The 16,288-nt window shown below is 55.5% G+C and overlaps 2 protein-coding genes across 2 annotated transcripts in view; both read left to right on the top strand.

The window, feature by feature from the left end:
* The window catches only part of Akt2 (AKT serine/threonine kinase 2), a 29,865-nt gene extending 20,671 nt beyond the window's left edge, over window positions 1-9,194 (top strand). The window contains exons 5-14 of the mRNA XM_090322727.1: window positions 3,267-3,420; window positions 3,550-3,681; window positions 3,965-4,030; window positions 4,415-4,483; window positions 4,750-4,872; window positions 6,373-6,501; window positions 6,609-6,823; window positions 7,240-7,327; window positions 7,427-7,529; window positions 7,955-9,194. Of these exons, the coding sequence (XP_090178853.1) occupies window positions 3,267-3,420; window positions 3,550-3,681; window positions 3,965-4,030; window positions 4,415-4,483; window positions 4,750-4,872; window positions 6,373-6,501; window positions 6,609-6,823; window positions 7,240-7,327; window positions 7,427-7,529; window positions 7,955-8,034 (1,159 nt within the window). The 3' untranslated portion in view covers window positions 8,035-9,194. The remainder of the gene's footprint in view (window positions 1-3,266; window positions 3,421-3,549; window positions 3,682-3,964; window positions 4,031-4,414; window positions 4,484-4,749; window positions 4,873-6,372; window positions 6,502-6,608; window positions 6,824-7,239; window positions 7,328-7,426; window positions 7,530-7,954) is intronic.
* Window positions 9,195-12,268: 3,074 nt separating this feature from the next.
* Window positions 12,269-16,073, top strand: Ccnp (cyclin P). The gene is made up of 7 exons (XM_090322524.1): window positions 12,269-12,274; window positions 12,325-12,528; window positions 13,865-13,954; window positions 14,044-14,199; window positions 14,591-14,749; window positions 14,850-15,001; window positions 15,430-16,073. The coding sequence occupies exons 1-7, from the start codon at window positions 12,269-12,271 to the stop codon at window positions 15,617-15,619; spliced, it is 957 nt and encodes a 318-aa protein (XP_090178650.1). The 3' UTR covers window positions 15,620-16,073.
* The last annotated feature ends 215 nt before the right edge of the window (window positions 16,074-16,288 follow it).

Below are 16,288 nucleotides of genomic sequence, written 5' to 3'. Positions count from 1 at the left end.
GTCATGTTGTAGAATTTTCTAGATGTGACCCCACTGTTTGCCCCCTCCATTTCCTAGGAAGTTGGGTGTGCAGCAGGGGAGGCGGCCTCAGGCCCACCTCACCATTTGGTAGATGAAGTTGTGTTAGAATGTGACCAGTCCCTTCGCATGCTCATTGGTGGCAGTTTTGCCCTGCTGTGGCAGAGTTGATAGTAGCCAATGGACTGTTTGTGGAGAGTCTTGGCAACACGTCCTAGCTGGGTGTCACCTTTCCAGTGTAATCCCTGGGGCTTAGAACGGTGAGTGGGGCGCGGTAGGGCTGAATGTTAGAGTACTTGCCTAGCATGTGCAAGGGCATCCAACAGTGGGGGAAAAAAGAGAACAAGAATTCTGAATGGCTTGAAGCCCAGCGTCTCCTGTGCCCTCCACAGTCCTGTGTCACCTGCCCCTGGTGCCTTTGCCCAGTCTCACAGGTCTTCTCTCCCTTGAACTTGCCATGCACACCCATGCCGTGCCTCAGGCCCCTGGCGCTGGCTGACCCCATCCTCGGATCTCCTCATCAGAGGCTGCCTTCTCGCCTCTGTTCCCCTTTCCCAGCTTCCTTCTTCTCTGTAGCTACTGTCCACTAAAGGGTGGCATTTTGCATTTGCTTATTTGTGCCCGGCACTTGACTAGGTGTTCAGAACTCACTTCTTTTTAAGATGCATGAGAATAGTTAAACTCTCTGTGAGCAAGATCCTGCACAGGGAGTGTTCCCCAGCCCTAAGGCCCCCTGTTGGGAGGAGGCCCCACTGCTGCTGGGACTCTTAACCATTCTGATTCTTAACCATGCTAAGCATGCACGCCATTGATCTTTAGCCTGGATTCCATGCGTGGGTGTTGGTATGGGGGCTTGAACGCAGGACCTAGAACACATTGTCCCCGAGCTTTTTCACTCAAGGCTAGTACCCTACCACTTGAGTCACACCTCTCCTTCCAGCTTTTGGGGGTTCATTGGAGATAAGAGTCTCAAGGATGGCTGGGAGTTTGGCCCAGTGGCTTGTCTAGCATGCATGAAGCCCTGGGTTCCATTCCTCACTACCACATACACAGAAAAAGCCTGAAGTGGTGCTGTGGCTCAAGTGGTAGAGCTCTAGCCTTGAGCAGGAAGAGGCTCAGGGACAGGACTGCCATAAAAAATAAAAATTAAAATTAAAGAGTCTTAAGGACTTTTCTGCCTACGCTGGCTAGGAACTGGGATCCTGACAGCTCAGCTTTCTGGGCAGCTGGGATTACAATCATAAGCCATGGTACCCGGCTTCTTGGGTGAAGCCTGTGGAGCTGGCTGTTCAGTGCCATGGCTCTGTGATCTTTGGCCAGGATGGGGCAAGGGGGTGCAGGGCGGGGTGTCAGTACTTTCCTTGGGGACTGGTCTTCAGGGTTGGGGGGTGGGAGGCAAGCTGCACTTTGGGTAGCAGCTCCCTCTGCCCCAGACACTGTGTTGCAAGCCCTGGAGGGGTGTCCAGGACAGAGGCCCTTGCTTTTTCTCTGGAATTCTGAGTGCTGCAACCTTACAACCTCGGTCTAGTTGGAACTGGATTGGTGGCTGGCAGGGGGAGAGCCACAATCCCCCGCTCCTCCTGCATCCTGCTAGGGTCCCTGGGTTCTTATTCTGGCCAGCAGCTCCAGTAGGGGCAGGCCTGAGCCCCACCCAGTGTCTTTTGTGAGACCAAGGCTTTCTCACTGGATTGTGCTGCACCCTGCAGCACTGGCTTGCTTCTGTCTTGAACAGTCTCCTTTCTTAGATCTTCCTGTTACGAGAGCTGTGATTTTTTTTTTTTTTGTCAACCACCTAACCACCTTGCTCTCAAGGTCATTTTATAATCCCTAAGAAACGGTTGTGTAGATAAAACAGACTGTACATAGTCCATGTCACTACCCTCACCCACCCTGCCTCTTTTTCACTTTTTGGAAAACAAGTGTATTATTATAGGGATGGGTTTAGGTCATGAGTTGTCCAAAAGGGACACAGGTTAAAGCCAATTGAGAAATGCTGGCTGCAGGCCCTGGGATAGGAGTGGCAGCTCCACACCGCCTGCCCCGTGTGGCCGCACTGTGAAGAAACGTAGGGTCTCACAGGTGTGGCTGCTCCCGTACCTGGGGAACCATAGGGGTCCTGGGTGCACACCATGTTCAAAGCAGATGGAAATCCCCTCCTGGGCAGTGGGTGGGGATGAGGGTTGTAGGTAGTTTGCTGTTGTACAGCCTGACGGATACATGTGTATTTTGTGGTCTCTGGTCATTTGACCTCATGAGAACAGTTTGCTAGTCTTAGAAGAAAAGTCTTTCCCAGCAATGTGTGCATGTGCGTGCGTGCGTGCGTGCGTGTGTGCATGCGTGCGCATGCATGCGTGCGTGCGGTAACGGCTTAAACTCAGGGCCCATGTGCTGTCCCTGTTTCTTTTGCTTAAGGCTGGTGTTCTGCCACTTGAGTCACAGCACTACTTCCAGCTTCTTGGTAGTTTATTGGGGATAAGAGTCTTGTGGATTTTCTTAGCTTTGAGCTGGGATCCTCAGCTCTCAGCCTCCCGAGTAGCTAGGATTACAGGCGTGAGTCACCAGCTCCTGGATCCCAGCAGCTTTTAAGTCATGAATGAAAAAGCTAGCTTACTGGTCTCAAGCAGTCCCCTGCTGCTGGGACCGCCCCGTGCAGCCGGGCCTGGTGTCCTGGCTGGCTGTGCCTACATGGGAATTCTCCAGCTGCTTTGGCTCTTGAATGCTTCCTTTTTAAAAAGAAAAATCCACTGTGTCACTATTAGGGCTTGAACTCAAGGCTTGGGTGCTGTCCCTTAGCTTTTTTGCTCGAGGCTGCTTTACTAGTTAAGCCACAGGCTATACTTCTGACTTTTTGCTAGTTAATTGGAAATACAGTTCTCATGGCTTTCTCCTGCCCAGGCTAGCTCTGAACTGAGATCCTCAGATCTCAGCCTCCTGAGATTCCAGGTTTGAGCCACCTTTCCTTGTACTCTTGATTTTCCTTTGCAGGGCAGGGATGGTTTGTAAACTTGAACTTGAGCTCATGGAGCACTGGCCTGAGCACAGGCTCGGGTGGTGTCAGAGATGTCTGTCCTGAGGACAGACCCCTGGAAAGGAGACCTTAGCTTGTCCCCTCTCTTTCCTCCCCCACCCCCATCCCCCGCCATTCAGCAGGGGCCTGTGTAGTGCCCTTTGGGCCAAAAGAGCTCAGGTCTGCGAGCACCTTGTAGGGGTCTGGGCTGAGTGGGGACTCTGCTCGCGTCCCCACGCAGGGAGGAGTGGATGCGGGCCATCCAGATGGTCGCCAACAGCCTCAAGCAGCGGGGCCCGGGTGAGGACAGCATGGACTGCAAGTGTGGCTCCCCCAGCGACTCATGCACGCCAGAGGAGATGGATGTGGCCGTCAGCCGAGCCCGGGCCAAGGTGGTGAGTGCCAGGGTAGGGGTGCCAGAGAGGCAGGGAGCCTGGGCCGCAGCCAGAGCTGAGGTGGGGACAGGTCAGCGCGTCCTGCTGGCTGATGGCGGGGTGCTGGTGCCCCTTGCTCTCTGACTGCAGACCATGAATGACTTCGACTATCTCAAGCTCCTGGGCAAGGGCACCTTCGGGAAAGTCATCCTGGTGCGGGAGAAGGCCTCGGGCCGCTACTACGCCATGAAGATCCTGCGGAAGGAGGTCATCATCGCCAAGGTGGGCGCCCAGGAGCGCGTGCCTTCAGCACGGGGCTGCCAGGCTCCCACATGTGCCCTGGCGGCGTGGTTCAAGTGGTAGAGCACCAGGCCCCATGTTCAGCCTCAGCAGCACGACAACAGGACTGTGCTGTACACCACTGGCATTAAGACGGTGCCGTGGGCACCAAGCCTGGCATCACTTTGTGAGGACTCGCACAGCCTGCTGTGCCTCTCCTCCCCTGGCCTGCGAGGCCTGGATGGGCAGGGCATGGCCCGGGTGCTGACCAGCGCTCTGTCCACAGGATGAGGTCGCCCACACAGTCACCGAGAGTCGGGTCCTCCAGAACACCAGGCACCCCTTCCTCACCGTGAGTGGCTCTCCCGTCCCTCGGGGGCCTGCCTGCCCCGTAAGGCGCTGGCATCTGCCTCGTTGACGTCACCCTGTCAGAAGCCATGTGGTCCAGGTGTTGCCCTGTCAGCCAGGCTCCAGAGGGCACCCTGGAACAGTTAGCTGAGTGTGTATGTGCGCATGCGTGAAAGGGAGGGAGAGGGAAGAGAGAGAAGGAGCATGTTTGACACATTTTACCATTAAGCAGAGGGTGAATTGATGCCAAAGCTCTGGGTGGTAGGAATGTTCCTTGTGCCCTGGCTGTGCCAGGTACTAGTCTGAGCAGTCTGGGAAGAATGGGCATACCCCATCCCTGGCTGGCAGAGCCCCCCTCTTGCCCCAGCTTCCCCACTCCCTCCCGCAGGCACTCAAGTACGCCTTCCAGACCCACGACCGCCTGTGCTTTGTGATGGAGTATGCCAACGGGGGTGAGGTGAGCCGGCTTCACAGCCACACCTGTGGCCACCTCCCAGGGCATGTGTGACCGAAGGGGGGACTTGTCAGAGTTGCTTTGCCCCTCTGCCTCCATCACTAGCTATGGGTGGGGACAGAACCAGAACTGGGCGGGTGGCACTGGGCAGCTGACAGTGCCAGGGACTCACACACACTGTGAGTCTCCGCTCTCCTTGTCCCCTCGCCGTCTGCACCCACGCCCATCCCTGCCCCAAGTCCTGAGTGCGCTTCTACCCCTCCTCACAGCTGTTCTTCCACCTGTCCCGGGAACGAGTGTTCACAGAGGAGCGTGCGCGCTTCTATGGCGCAGAGATCGTCTCCGCCCTCGAGTACCTGCACTCGCGGGACGTGGTGTATCGCGACATCAAGGTGAGCTGGGCGGCAGAATCAAAAGCCCACTATTATACACCTGCTCTCAGGGTGTGCTCCAAACTCCCCACACCAGCCCCAGCGCCCGCTACCAGGGAGTGGCAGGATGCCAGCTAGTAGACACCACAATATACCACACCACCCAGTAGCACAAACAGAAACCCTGGGCCCGTGAGGGGAAGTGGAGCCCAGGCACGGGTGTTCTCTAGCATTGAGCCCCTGGGCTCCATTCCCCTCTTAAGAAAACGCATATGGGAAGTCAGGCGCGGTGGCTCATGCCTGTAATCCCAGCTCCTCAGGAGGCTGAGAGCTGCAGATCAATGTTCAAAACCAGCACGCAGGCACTAAAGACCTTGAGACTCTTATCTCCAGTTAACCACAGAAAACCAGAAGTGGGGCTTTGGCTCTTGGGGTAGGGCCATAGCCTTGAGCATTCAGGGACAATGCCCAGGCCCAGAGTCCAAGCCCCACGACCAACAACAAAATGCCTGTGGAGAGCTGAGAGTTTGGCCTAGTGGTAGAGTGCTTACTTGGCATACAAAAAGACCCAGATTCAACCCCTCAGTACCACATCCATAGTAAAAGCTGGAAGTGGTGCTGTGGCCCAAGTGGTAGAGCTCTAGCCTTGAAAAAGCCCAAGGAAAGTGCTCAGGTACTGAGTTCAAGCTCCAGGACTGGCAAGAGAGAAAAAGAAAACACCTATGGGGCAGTAGCATGGCCTAGTGGTAGGTGCTTTGCCTAGCATGCACAAAGCCACCCTGGGTTAGATTCCTCAGTACCACATACACAGAAAAAGCCAGAAATGATGCTGTGGGCTCAAGTGGTAGATGGTTAGCCTTGAGAAAAGCTCAAGGACAGTGCCCAGTCCCTGAGTTCAAGCCCCAGGACTGGCCAAAAAAAACAAAAGAAAGAAAAGAATCTATGAAGCTGAAGTGCCAGCACACAGGGGTCCCAGGTTCCAGACCTGACGGGTCTGCACAAAAACCTCCCCTGTATGGTCCATTGGTGCTCTTCCTTACTGTGCTTTATAATTAAAAAAAAATGTGATTATATCTGTCATCCTGGCTGCTCAGGTGGCTGCGATCTGAAGCTTGTGGTTCAAAACCAGCCTGGGCAGAAAAGTCCATGAGACTCTTATCGCCAATAAACTACTCAGAAAAAGTGAAGTGGTGCTGTGGCTCAAGTGGTAGAGCACTAACCTTGAGTACAGAGAGGCTCAGACAGTACCCAGGCCCGAGTTCAAGCCCCAGGACAGGAAAAAATAAAATAAAAGACACCGCAGTGGCTTAAGCCTGTAATTTTACCTACTTGGGCTGCAGAAACAGGAAATCTGGATTCAAAATCAGCTTCGATAGTAAAAAGTTCCCAAGATTCCATCTCAGCCAGTGATTGTCACCCCGAGTGGTGTGCAGAAGCGTTGAGGAGGAGACACAGGGCCATGCCCGTGGCGTGGCACCTCCCACCCCGGCCATAGCCCTGATACCCCCACTTTTCCCACAGCTGGAAAACCTCATGTTGGACAAAGATGGCCACATCAAGATCACGGACTTCGGGCTGTGCAAGGAGGGCATCAGTGATGGTGCCACCATGAAAACCTTCTGTGGGACCCCAGAGTACCTGGCGCCCGAGGTGCCTGGGGCAGGGGGCCCAGGAACACACAGCCTGGGGCATGGAGACCCTGGTGGGGCAGAGCCACGCCCTGCTCCTCCCCCAGCTTCTCCCTGGCCTCTCGTCAGGTGCTGGAGGACAACGACTACGGCCGGGCAGTGGACTGGTGGGGGCTGGGCGTGGTCATGTACGAGATGATGTGCGGCCGCCTGCCCTTCTACAACCAGGACCACGAGCGCCTCTTCGAGCTCATCCTCATGGAGGAGATTCGCTTCCCCCGCACGCTGGGCCCCGAGGCCAAGTCCTTGCTTGCCGGGCTGCTCAAGAAGGACCCCAAGCAGAGGTAAGGGGTGGCATGACATGCCACCAGCTGCCATTGTCCCCTCAGCCACACCTGCTTGTCTGCACTGAGCAAGTGGCCCCACCACTGCCACTTGGACTGGCCAGGCTCATCCTCAGCCGTTCCCCTTCACGGCCTTTTCCTTCGTTTTGTGATACTGGGATTTGAACTCAGGGCCTTCTGCTTGCGAGGCAGGTGCTATACCCTCTGAACCACGCTCCCCAGTCCCTGCCCTGCTTCTATAGTGGGACCCTGAGTCTTGCTGATTTGTCTATGGTCAGACCAGGGTGAGATGAGGCCACATGCCAGGCCCACCCTGTCCCCTCCCATTGTCAGGGGGGAGGGCAGCGGGAGGCCGCCCAGGGCCAGGCTGGAGCCCACAGCTCAGGAGGCAAGAGCTCATGGCCGTCTCTGCCCAGGCTCGGTGGGGGGCCCAGTGATGCCAAGGAGGTCATGGAGCACAGGTTCTTCCTCACCATCAACTGGCAGGATGTGGTACAGAAGAAGGTGAGCGCCCCCTGCCCCTGCCTCTCCCACAGCAGCCCCTCACGCCTCACCTCCTGGGACCTTGGTGTGTGAGTCTGGGGTCCTCTGCTCTCTCCACAGCTCCTGCCACCCTTCAAACCTCAGGTCACCTCCGAGGTGGACACCAGGTACTTCGATGACGAGTTTACCGCGCAGTCCATCACGATCACCCCCCCGGACCGCTGTGAGTGCCTGGCGCGCCCTGCTCTGTGGGTTTCCCTTGGCCTAGCAAGGGTCCCAGGGACCTGGTGGGGAGGCGGCCCTGGCTGGGCTTATGTGTGCAGTCTTACTGCATCCACCTGGGGCTAGGGCCAGAGGGGGGGGGGCCCTCAGGGCAGTGTGGCTGGCCAGTGGGGGGGGCAGGGAGAGGCTGCAGGCCAGACACACTGGGGACCTTGAGTATGGAAGCCAGCAAGGGCCCTGTGCCGGAGGGGACCGCAGCAGGCTGAAGAAGGTCCTAAGCTGTGGCTAGACGGAGGGGCGGGGACACCTGGCCTTGCCCGGGCAGGCCAGGCCTTCTGACCCACAGAGCATGCCAGGGAAAGGCACCCCGAGGGGCTTGGCCTGCAGGGGCGGCAGCGCCCTGTCCCTACCGCGCCCTCCCCACAGACGACAGCCTGGGTTCCCTGGAGCTCGACCAGCGGACGCACTTCCCCCAGTTCTCCTACTCAGCCAGCATCCGAGAGTGAGTGCCACGAGTCCACGCCAACCGGACACGCGCACACCACCCCTCTGTGACCGCCTAAGGACACACACGCCGCGGCCCGCCACCTGAGTGGCTTTTTAAAACAAACTTCCTGTCCTGCCTTTCTGGTTTGTATCCCTCGCCCCCTTCCCTCCTCCTCAGTCTTCACCCAAGCTCAGCAGTCTCCCTTGGCCTGCCCCTCCTCCGCCGTGGGGCCACCCCCATCCTCGGCACTGGCCCAGCCCGGGCCAGAAGTGGCCTCCAGACTGGAGAGCAGTGCAGGCAGCTGGAGATCTGGTCACCCCAGATGGACAGCCACCTTCCTGTCCTGTCCCTGGCTTTGCAAGCGCAGCTTTCCTGCCACCGCCCCTTGGGGAGAAAAGCAATAATGGCCAGGGACGTTAAAGCTGGGAGCCGAGGCTCCCTCTCCACCACCCACCAGAGCGCGGGCCCGCCCCCGAGCACCTGGACTCATCTGCCCTGCAGGGGTGGCGGGAGCCAGCCTGGCCAGCCCGGAGCCCGTGCCTTACCTGGGCTTTCTTCCAGCTGCCCTTACCTCCTGCTGGACTCCTGGCCTGGCCGGGCGCCTGTGTGGCCAAGGGCACCTGGGCTGTTACACATCCCACAAGAGACAGTATTGGGCCTTGGGTTCTGGTCAGGGGTGGGGTGGGGCCTCTGAGAAGGGAGGCCCAGGCCGCACCCCTGCTCATCTCCAGGGCCCTGTGTTTGCAGCCTTAATGGGAGTATGATTGAGTGTGTGCGTGCCTCTGGACTATGTGGGCATCCACATAATTATGTGGGCTGTACGTGTGTGTGTGTGGGTGTGCGTGAGCAGGCGAGCGCCTGGCCCCTGAGTGTGTGCAGTGTGGGCCCAGGCCCAGCCTCAACCTGCCACCTGCCCACCTCTCCCCTTCCCAACATCTCTGGGTGTCTGGAATTTAGTTTTTATGGTTTTAACCTCCCTGCCCAACCACCCCAGACTAGGCAGTTTATGGAATGGTGTGGGGGGGGTGTGGTGGGGGTTGGGCAGGAGTGTAGGGGTTTTTTTGGGGGGGGTCTTTTTCCTTTTTGTGTGTGTATGTTTATTTGACAATTCTCCCTCCCCCCCCGCCTTTCCTTCTCATATTTGTACGGTACAAGCAATAAAGACTCATTTCAGATCAGGGCCTCACCTACGCTCTGTGCCATCACCCAGCCTTGCTGCCATTACAGGTTGGCCCCCGGCGCCACACACCTGCTCTGCTGCTGTTTTCAATCCTGCAGGAAGGGGGTGGGGGGCTGAGGGCTGCTGCAGCTGGGGTAAGTGGAGGAAGGCAAAGACCAATGGGGGGGCAGCCAGTAGCTCTGGGGGTGCAGGTGGCATCCTGACTGGTGCTGGTTGAGTCCCTGCTGCCCCAACCCCTGCTCCCCACTTGTGCTACAGTAAGAAGCCATGAGACCCCCCCCCCCCCAGATTTTACCACCAAGACTGGTGTCCCAATCAATATTTGAGATGGAGGATCTGGAAGATCAGACCCAGAGTGTGAGGAAGCACTGGGGTCCAAACTCCAAACTGAACCAGAAAACCAACAGCTTGCCAGAGCCCTCTCGGGGAGCATCTGATGGGTGCGGGAGACAGGAGGAAAACTCATGAGCAAAGCTGACAGCCTAAGCGACCAGAGCCATGCTGAAAAGCAGTCACCTATGAGAGCAGATGGGAGGCCACGCCCTTTCCCCCCGAGTGTGGTTGGTGTGGCCACAGGGGGGACAGGACTGCGGAGGGTGTGGACTAGAGAAGGCAAAGGCTGGGCCCTGGCTTGGGGCACTGGGACAGCTGGCTGGATTATGGGGAGGTGTTTCCTTAATGGGTGACTCTGGATGAGTTGGTTGCTAAAGGGACGATTAAGGAGCTGGAGAGAGCTGGGTGCACAGCGTGCCTCTGAAGGGCCTTCCCAGCTGCTTCCCAGTCCATGAGGGCAGCAAACAGGAACCTCTGAGAGACTCCAGCTCTACAACAGACTACAAGAAGCTGTGCTGATAGCATGGCACAAGTGGTAAAGTGCCAGCCATGAGCCCACAAACCACGTGAATGAGGCCTTAAGTTGAAACTTGAAGCCGGTGCGGTGGCTCAGGCCTGTAATCCTAACTACTCAGGAGGCCGAGATCTGAGGATCGCGGTTCAAAGCCAGCCAGGGCACAAAAGAACCTGAGACTCTTATCTTGAATTAACCTCAAAAGAAAACAGAAAGGCTTGGCTCAAGGGTAGGGTAGTAGCCTTGAGCTGAAGAGCTCATGGACAGCGTCCAGGCCAAGTTTAAGCCCCATGACCCACCAAAACAACAAAAAAACCTTTGCGTCCCCACATTAAAAAAAAAAAAAGTATTTTTTTTTTCCAGTCCTGGGGTTTGAACTCAGGGCCTGGGCACTGTCTTTGGACATTTTTGCTCAAGTTTAGTGCTCTGCCACAAAAGCCACAGTACCTCTTCCGACTTTTACTGAGTATGTGATACCAGGGAATCGAACTCGACTTTGCGCATGTTAAGCAAGCACTCTACCACTAGGCTCTGCTCCCTGACCTAAAAAAAGTGTTTTTTTTTAAATGAAATCTTGGAAATCAAGAACTCAGTTGCCCAAATAAACAAATTGAAAGCCTAGCTAATTGAAAAGAACAGGTTACAAATAGGGTACAGGAATGGAAGATAATGCAGAAGAATGACATCAAAAACATTGAGAAAACAAATATGAATGGAAATATACAAGACCCTTGGAGACCATTAAAAGTCCAATACTAGCTGGGTGCCTATAATCCTTGCTACTCAGGAGGCTGAGATCTAAGGACCATGGTTCAAAGTCAGCCAGGCAGGAGAAGTATGAGACACTTATCTCCCTATAAACTACTGAAAAAAAGTGGGAAGTGGTGCTGTGGCTCAAGTGGTAGAGCACTAGCCTTGAGCACAAATAGGCTCAGGGACAGCGCCCAGGCCAGAGTTTAATAGAAAACATCCCCTAACTATGAGAAAGGGTCAGGCAGACAGAGGAAGCTCAAAGGAAATCAAACAGGCAAGATGAGGAAGGAACACTCCTGGGCATATAAAGCATGATACAGATCAAGGAATATTGAAGGCTACAAAGGGAAAGGAGTGCAAACCTATTAGAATAACAGCAGACTTCTCAACATGCCTTTAAAGTCAAGGAGGCCATGGAAAAGCATAAGCCTTCAAAGATAAGGATTGTCAGAGTGTGCCTATCAAAGCTGTTCTTCATAATTGAGAGAGAAAAACTTTCCACAATAAACACAAGCTAAAGGGGCTCATGACCACAAAACCAGCCCTGCACACAGAAGACCAGTGAAATGGTGGGACGCCTGTGGTGCATGCCTGTAATCCTAGCTACTGAGGAGGCTGAGATGTGAGGACCACAATTTGAAGCAGGCAGGAAAGTCCCTGAGACTCCAGTGAACCACCCTAAAGCTAAAAGTGAAGCTATGGCTCAAGTGGTAAAGCATTAGCTTTTTTTTTGGCCTGATTACTGTCCTTGGGCTTTCCTCAAGGCTAGAGCTCTACCACTTGAGCCACAGCATCACTTTCTGCTTTTCTATGTATGTGGTTCCAAGGAATCGAACCCAGGTCTTCATGCATGCTAGGCAAGCACTGTACCACTAGGTCAAACTCCCAGCCCCAAAGCATTAGCCTTGCGGGGAAAAAAAAAATCTCAGGGAGTTGGGCGAGTGGCTCACACCTGTAATCCTAACTACTCAGGCGGCTGAGATCTAAGGATCAAGGTTCAAAGCCAGCCCAAGCACAAAACAACCTGAGACTCTTAATTAACCTCTAGAAAACGGGAAGTGGGGATTGGCTCAAGGGGTAGGGTGATAGCCTTGAGCTGAAGAGCTCAGGGACAGCGCCCAGGCCAAGTTCAAGCTCCATGACCCACAAAAATAAAATCACAGGGAGAGAACCCAGGCCCTGGAGTTCAAGCCCCAGGACAGGTGTGAGTGCATGTGCATGCACACACAGAAAAGACAAATAAAAAGCAAGCCAACTCGACAGACAGACCATGATTCTCAGCTGTCAGCCTCCTGAGCAGCTGGGATTACAGGTGTGACACGCAGGACACCTTTCAGCTTACATTTGCACCTGCCCAGGATTAGGGAACTTGGCAAACTCAGGAGTGCGCAGGCGTCCAGGTGCACTCAAAGCACCTGCAGCTGCCCCTTCCTGCCTGTTGGAAGCCTCCTCCTTGGTCTAAGCTAGCGGAGGATGCCGGTGAGAGGCTTGGGCCCAGGGCCAGCTTCCAGTTTTGGGCCTCTTTCCAGGCACTGCCCATCAGCCTCTGTCCATTTCAGGGTCTCAACCCAGAGCTTTCAAGCATCCCAGTTCCCGATGGCAAGAAAGTCTCCCCAGGACTCCCAGAGAAGCCCCAGGGTCTGGGCGTGCCCCCCGGGCTAGAAGAGGCTCTGAGCGTACTGGGGCTGGAGGGAGAACGCGAGTATGCTGGGGACATCTTTGCTGAGATTATGGTGAGTACCCAGGGCAGCTGAGGCAGCCATGGTGGTTAAGGCCAGAGCGGGCCAGTCCTCTCCGGCCTGTGTACTCCCCCGTTTGGGGATCTCACAGTCCTTTGCATTTATTATTAGCATCTATAGTGTGTGTGCTGAGAATGAGACTTGAACTCAGGGCCTCGTGTGCTCCTGTACCTTTTTTTTTTTTCCTCAAGACTACCACTTGAGCCACAGCTCCATTTCTGGCTTTCTTTGTTCATTAAGAGGTGGAGGTAAGAGCTTCCCAGATTTTCCTATCTGGAATGGTTTCGAATTGAGATCCTTGAATCTCAGCCTCTGTGTAGTTAGGATTATAGGCATGAACCACCGGCACCCAGCAGACTGAAGTCACCGAGGGATACAAAGTGAGATAATGACAGGGGTAGGAGGGGGAATAGAGAAAGTCTGGGAACTTTTTGAAATGACTGAGAAGGCAGTGCAAGGAGCTGGGTGCAGAGACCATTTCAGGCAGAGGAATGGTAAATACAAATGTGCTGAAGTAGGAGTGAGCTTGACAGAGCCAAACGGTGGTTAAAATGTGGACAGAGATCTGAGGATCATGGTTCAAAGCCAGCCCCAGCACTAAAAAGTCCATGAGATTCTTACATCCAATTAATTACTAGGAAACAGGAAGTGACGCTGTGGCTCCTGAGGTAGGGCTGTAGCCTTGAGCTGAAGAGCTCAGGAACAGCGCCCAGGCCCAGAGTTCAAACCCCATAACCAAAAAAGAAAAGAAAATGCTAGCACAGGCACAGTCTTGATTTCAAGCCCCAGGAGGACAAAGGGCCGGGAGTTTGCCCTAGTGGTAGAGTGCTTGCTTAGCATGCCCAAAGACCAGGGTTCAATTCCTGGGTACCACATACATAGAAAAAAGCCACAAATGGTGCTGTGGCTCACAAGTGGTAGAGCTCTAGCAAACTCAAGGACAGTGCTCAAGCCCAGGACTGGGAGGGGGGGGGAAGTAAACTGGTTTTTCCCCAAGGAAGGTACATTCTATGTTGGAGAGTTCCTTGGTCAGATTTTGTTTGGATAGAGGCTTCTAGACGCTTTGAAGGAGGTGGTTGTCTGTGGAGTCTGTGAACCTAGCGGGAAATGGCCAGGATGCAAGGACATGGAGGTCCCACGGGAAAGGGGGTTAGGAACACTCTAGAACAGAGTCCAGGATGCTAGAGGAACGCAAAAGAAGAGCTCCGCTGGAGGCTAGTTCGGGGTGTGGCACCCTGTGGAGTCCAGCTTACTCCCCGAGGAGGAGTCCGCGGCGGCCGGGAGCGGGAAGCACAGGTGAGGACAGTGAGGCCCTGCTCGCCCCGCGCAGGTGTGCGGCGCGCCGCCCCGCAGGGCCCTGCCCCGCACCGTCACCCCCGAGATGCGCGCGCTGGTGGTGGACTGGCTGGTCCAGGTGCACGTACGTACCGTCCCGTCCCGGGGAGCGGGGGGCAAGGCCCGACCCTGTCACCGCCTGGGACCCTGGTGGTCACCCGTGCCTCTTGCTAGGACTACCTGAGCCTGGCGGGGGACACGCTTTACCTGGCCGTACACCTGCTCGATTCCTACCTGCGCACCGGCAGAGTGCGCCTGCACCGCTTGCAGCTGCTGGGCATGGCCTGCCTGTTCCTGGCGTGCAAAATTGAGGAGTGCGTGCTCCCCGAGGTACTTCCGGGGCGGGGCCCCAGGGGGCGGGGCCCGGAAGAGGGGGGGCGGGGGCTGTGGGTCGCAGTCGCTGATTGAATTTGCCAGGTGCAGAGGGCACTGCTTTAAGAGAGACTGAGTCCCAACGAGAGAATGGCATTTGCACTTGGGGTGGGGGGGAGGTGGAGCCCATCTTGAATAGTTTAATCTCAGCTTCTTGGGTGAAGAAGTGAAGGCAGAGAGTTTAAGTGATTGTCCCGTATCATCATGCGATTCCCAGCTTCCAGAGAAAAGTCAGGTGCTCCATTTTTACAGACCAGGAAACTGAAGTCTCCATCCCAGGCAGTCCAGGATGGGAGTCCAAGGCGACCCCCCCCCCTCTTTTTCCCACACTTTCACCCCCACCCCGCAGCCTGCTTTCCTCTGTCTCCTGGGTGCGGGCTCCTTCTCTCGGGTGGAGCTGCTGCGCGCCGAGCGACGCATCCTGAGCCGCTTGGATTTTCGGCTACATCATCCCGGTCCCTTGCTGTGCCTTCACCTGTTCGCAGCGCTGGCCAGGAGCAACGCCCAGGTGCTTAGATAGGGGAGGGTGGTCTGCTAGGTGGGCGTGGCCGTCCGGGATGGGCGTGGCCTCTCCGCGGTGGGCGTGGCCTGATAGTCCTCTCTAGTAGGTGATCCTCCTTGCTACCTACTTCCTGGAGCTGTCCTTGCTGGAGGCTGAGGCCGCGGGGTGGGAACCTGGGCGTCGGGCTGCAGCAGCTCTGAACCTGACCTACCGCGTGCTGCACGGGACAGGCTCCAGACCTGTACCTGCGCTTTACAGGTATGGTCTTGATGGAGAGCCTGTGCTATTCAGGAGCCCTCTTTCTGGTCAGAGAAAAGGATGCGTGGCTGCGCGTGTGACTACACTTGATTTTTCTGAGTATGGGAGAGAAGGGGGTCTCGTTGGGAAGATCCCATTCGCTTTCCCAGGGGAGGGGTGAGAGTGCGGATGTGTGCACAGACCTGGGGCCTCGGGCTCAGAGTGGAAGACGATCTCTCCGGTATGGAAGATGCTGTGTCCCCCAGCTCCTTGCCTGTGCTTGGCTGGAGTGTCTCCTTAGCTGGTAGAACCAGGGACTCCATCCCATTAGCCACACCACTAGATTGAAAACGAACCAACTTGACCCTCAGCTTGTACCTCTTTTTCTCTCCCCTGGGGCTTTGGCTCCGCTCCCCCCTAGTCTTTAGCTTCTCCATTTCCCAATGCAGCCCCTCAGAGTTGGACCCCCTTGAGCCCTGCATGGTCCGAGCCGCGCTCCGGGGTCCTGCGCCAGGCCGCGCTGCTGTGTTCCTTAAGTACGCGCGGCCTCAGCACCAGGGAACCAGCCTCACCGCCAGCCGCCTCCTCCGCCTCCTCTTCCTCCGGGGTCTCCAGCCTGCAGCTGCCGGCGCGCCCTGATCTGGGAATCACCTCTCTGGAAGAGGTTCGTTTTATCCTGCGTGCTCTCTGTCATCATTGGTCGCCTCGTAGTCCCGCTCTCGGCTTTGATTGGCCCCTTCCTAAGCCTCACATCTCTCCGATTGGATATTCTTACCAAGGCCATTTATGAAGACTATACAGGAAATTTTAAACTCTTCCAAGAGGGGGCGCTGCCGTACTTCCCCAGCTTGGCTCATCAAGATGAATGTGAAGACAAGTCAAGGGATGGGAACTGTGGGGAAGTTGAGGTAGGCTACCTCAACCTTACCAGCTTTTCCGATTTTACACAGGCAAATCTGAAGGTCTGCAATGTCATAAGCACTCTGTATTTTTACGATGGCACCTATTTCAATATTTTTAATGGTTGCACAAGATCGACAGTTTATAAGCCTTTGATAGGGAGTTCAATAAATAAAGCTTAATGTACTTAACCCCTGAAGTGCCACAATGACAATAAGTATATCAGCAGCCTCACAGTGTTGGTGAGGATGTGACTTTTATTATCCTTAATTATTATTATTATTTTTGCTGGTCATGGGCTTGAACTCTGGGTTTTGGCACTGTCCCTGAGCTCATCAGCTCAAGGTGACCGCCCAACCCCTTGAGTCACAGCACCATTTCCAGTTTTCTAGTGGTTAATGGAGACAA

Source organism: Megascapheus bottae, chromosome 31 (assembly GCF_031878675.1).
Source record: "Megascapheus bottae isolate mThoBot1 chromosome 31, mThoBot2.hap1, whole genome shotgun sequence".
Lineage (NCBI taxonomy): Eukaryota > Metazoa > Chordata > Mammalia > Rodentia > Geomyidae > Megascapheus > Megascapheus bottae.
This window is presented reverse-complemented; position numbering and strand designations above follow the sequence as displayed.

Excerpts from the sequence above, each read along its gene's own strand:
- Ccnp (XM_090322524.1), top strand. Across the intron at positions 14,200-14,590 it reads AGGAGTGCGTGCTCCCCGAG|CCTGCTTTCCTCTGTCTCCT; the intron begins GTACTTCCGGGG and ends CCCACCCCGCAG. Across the intron at positions 14,750-14,849 it reads TGGCCAGGAGCAACGCCCAG|GTGATCCTCCTTGCTACCTA; the intron begins GTGCTTAGATAG and ends CCTCTCTAGTAG.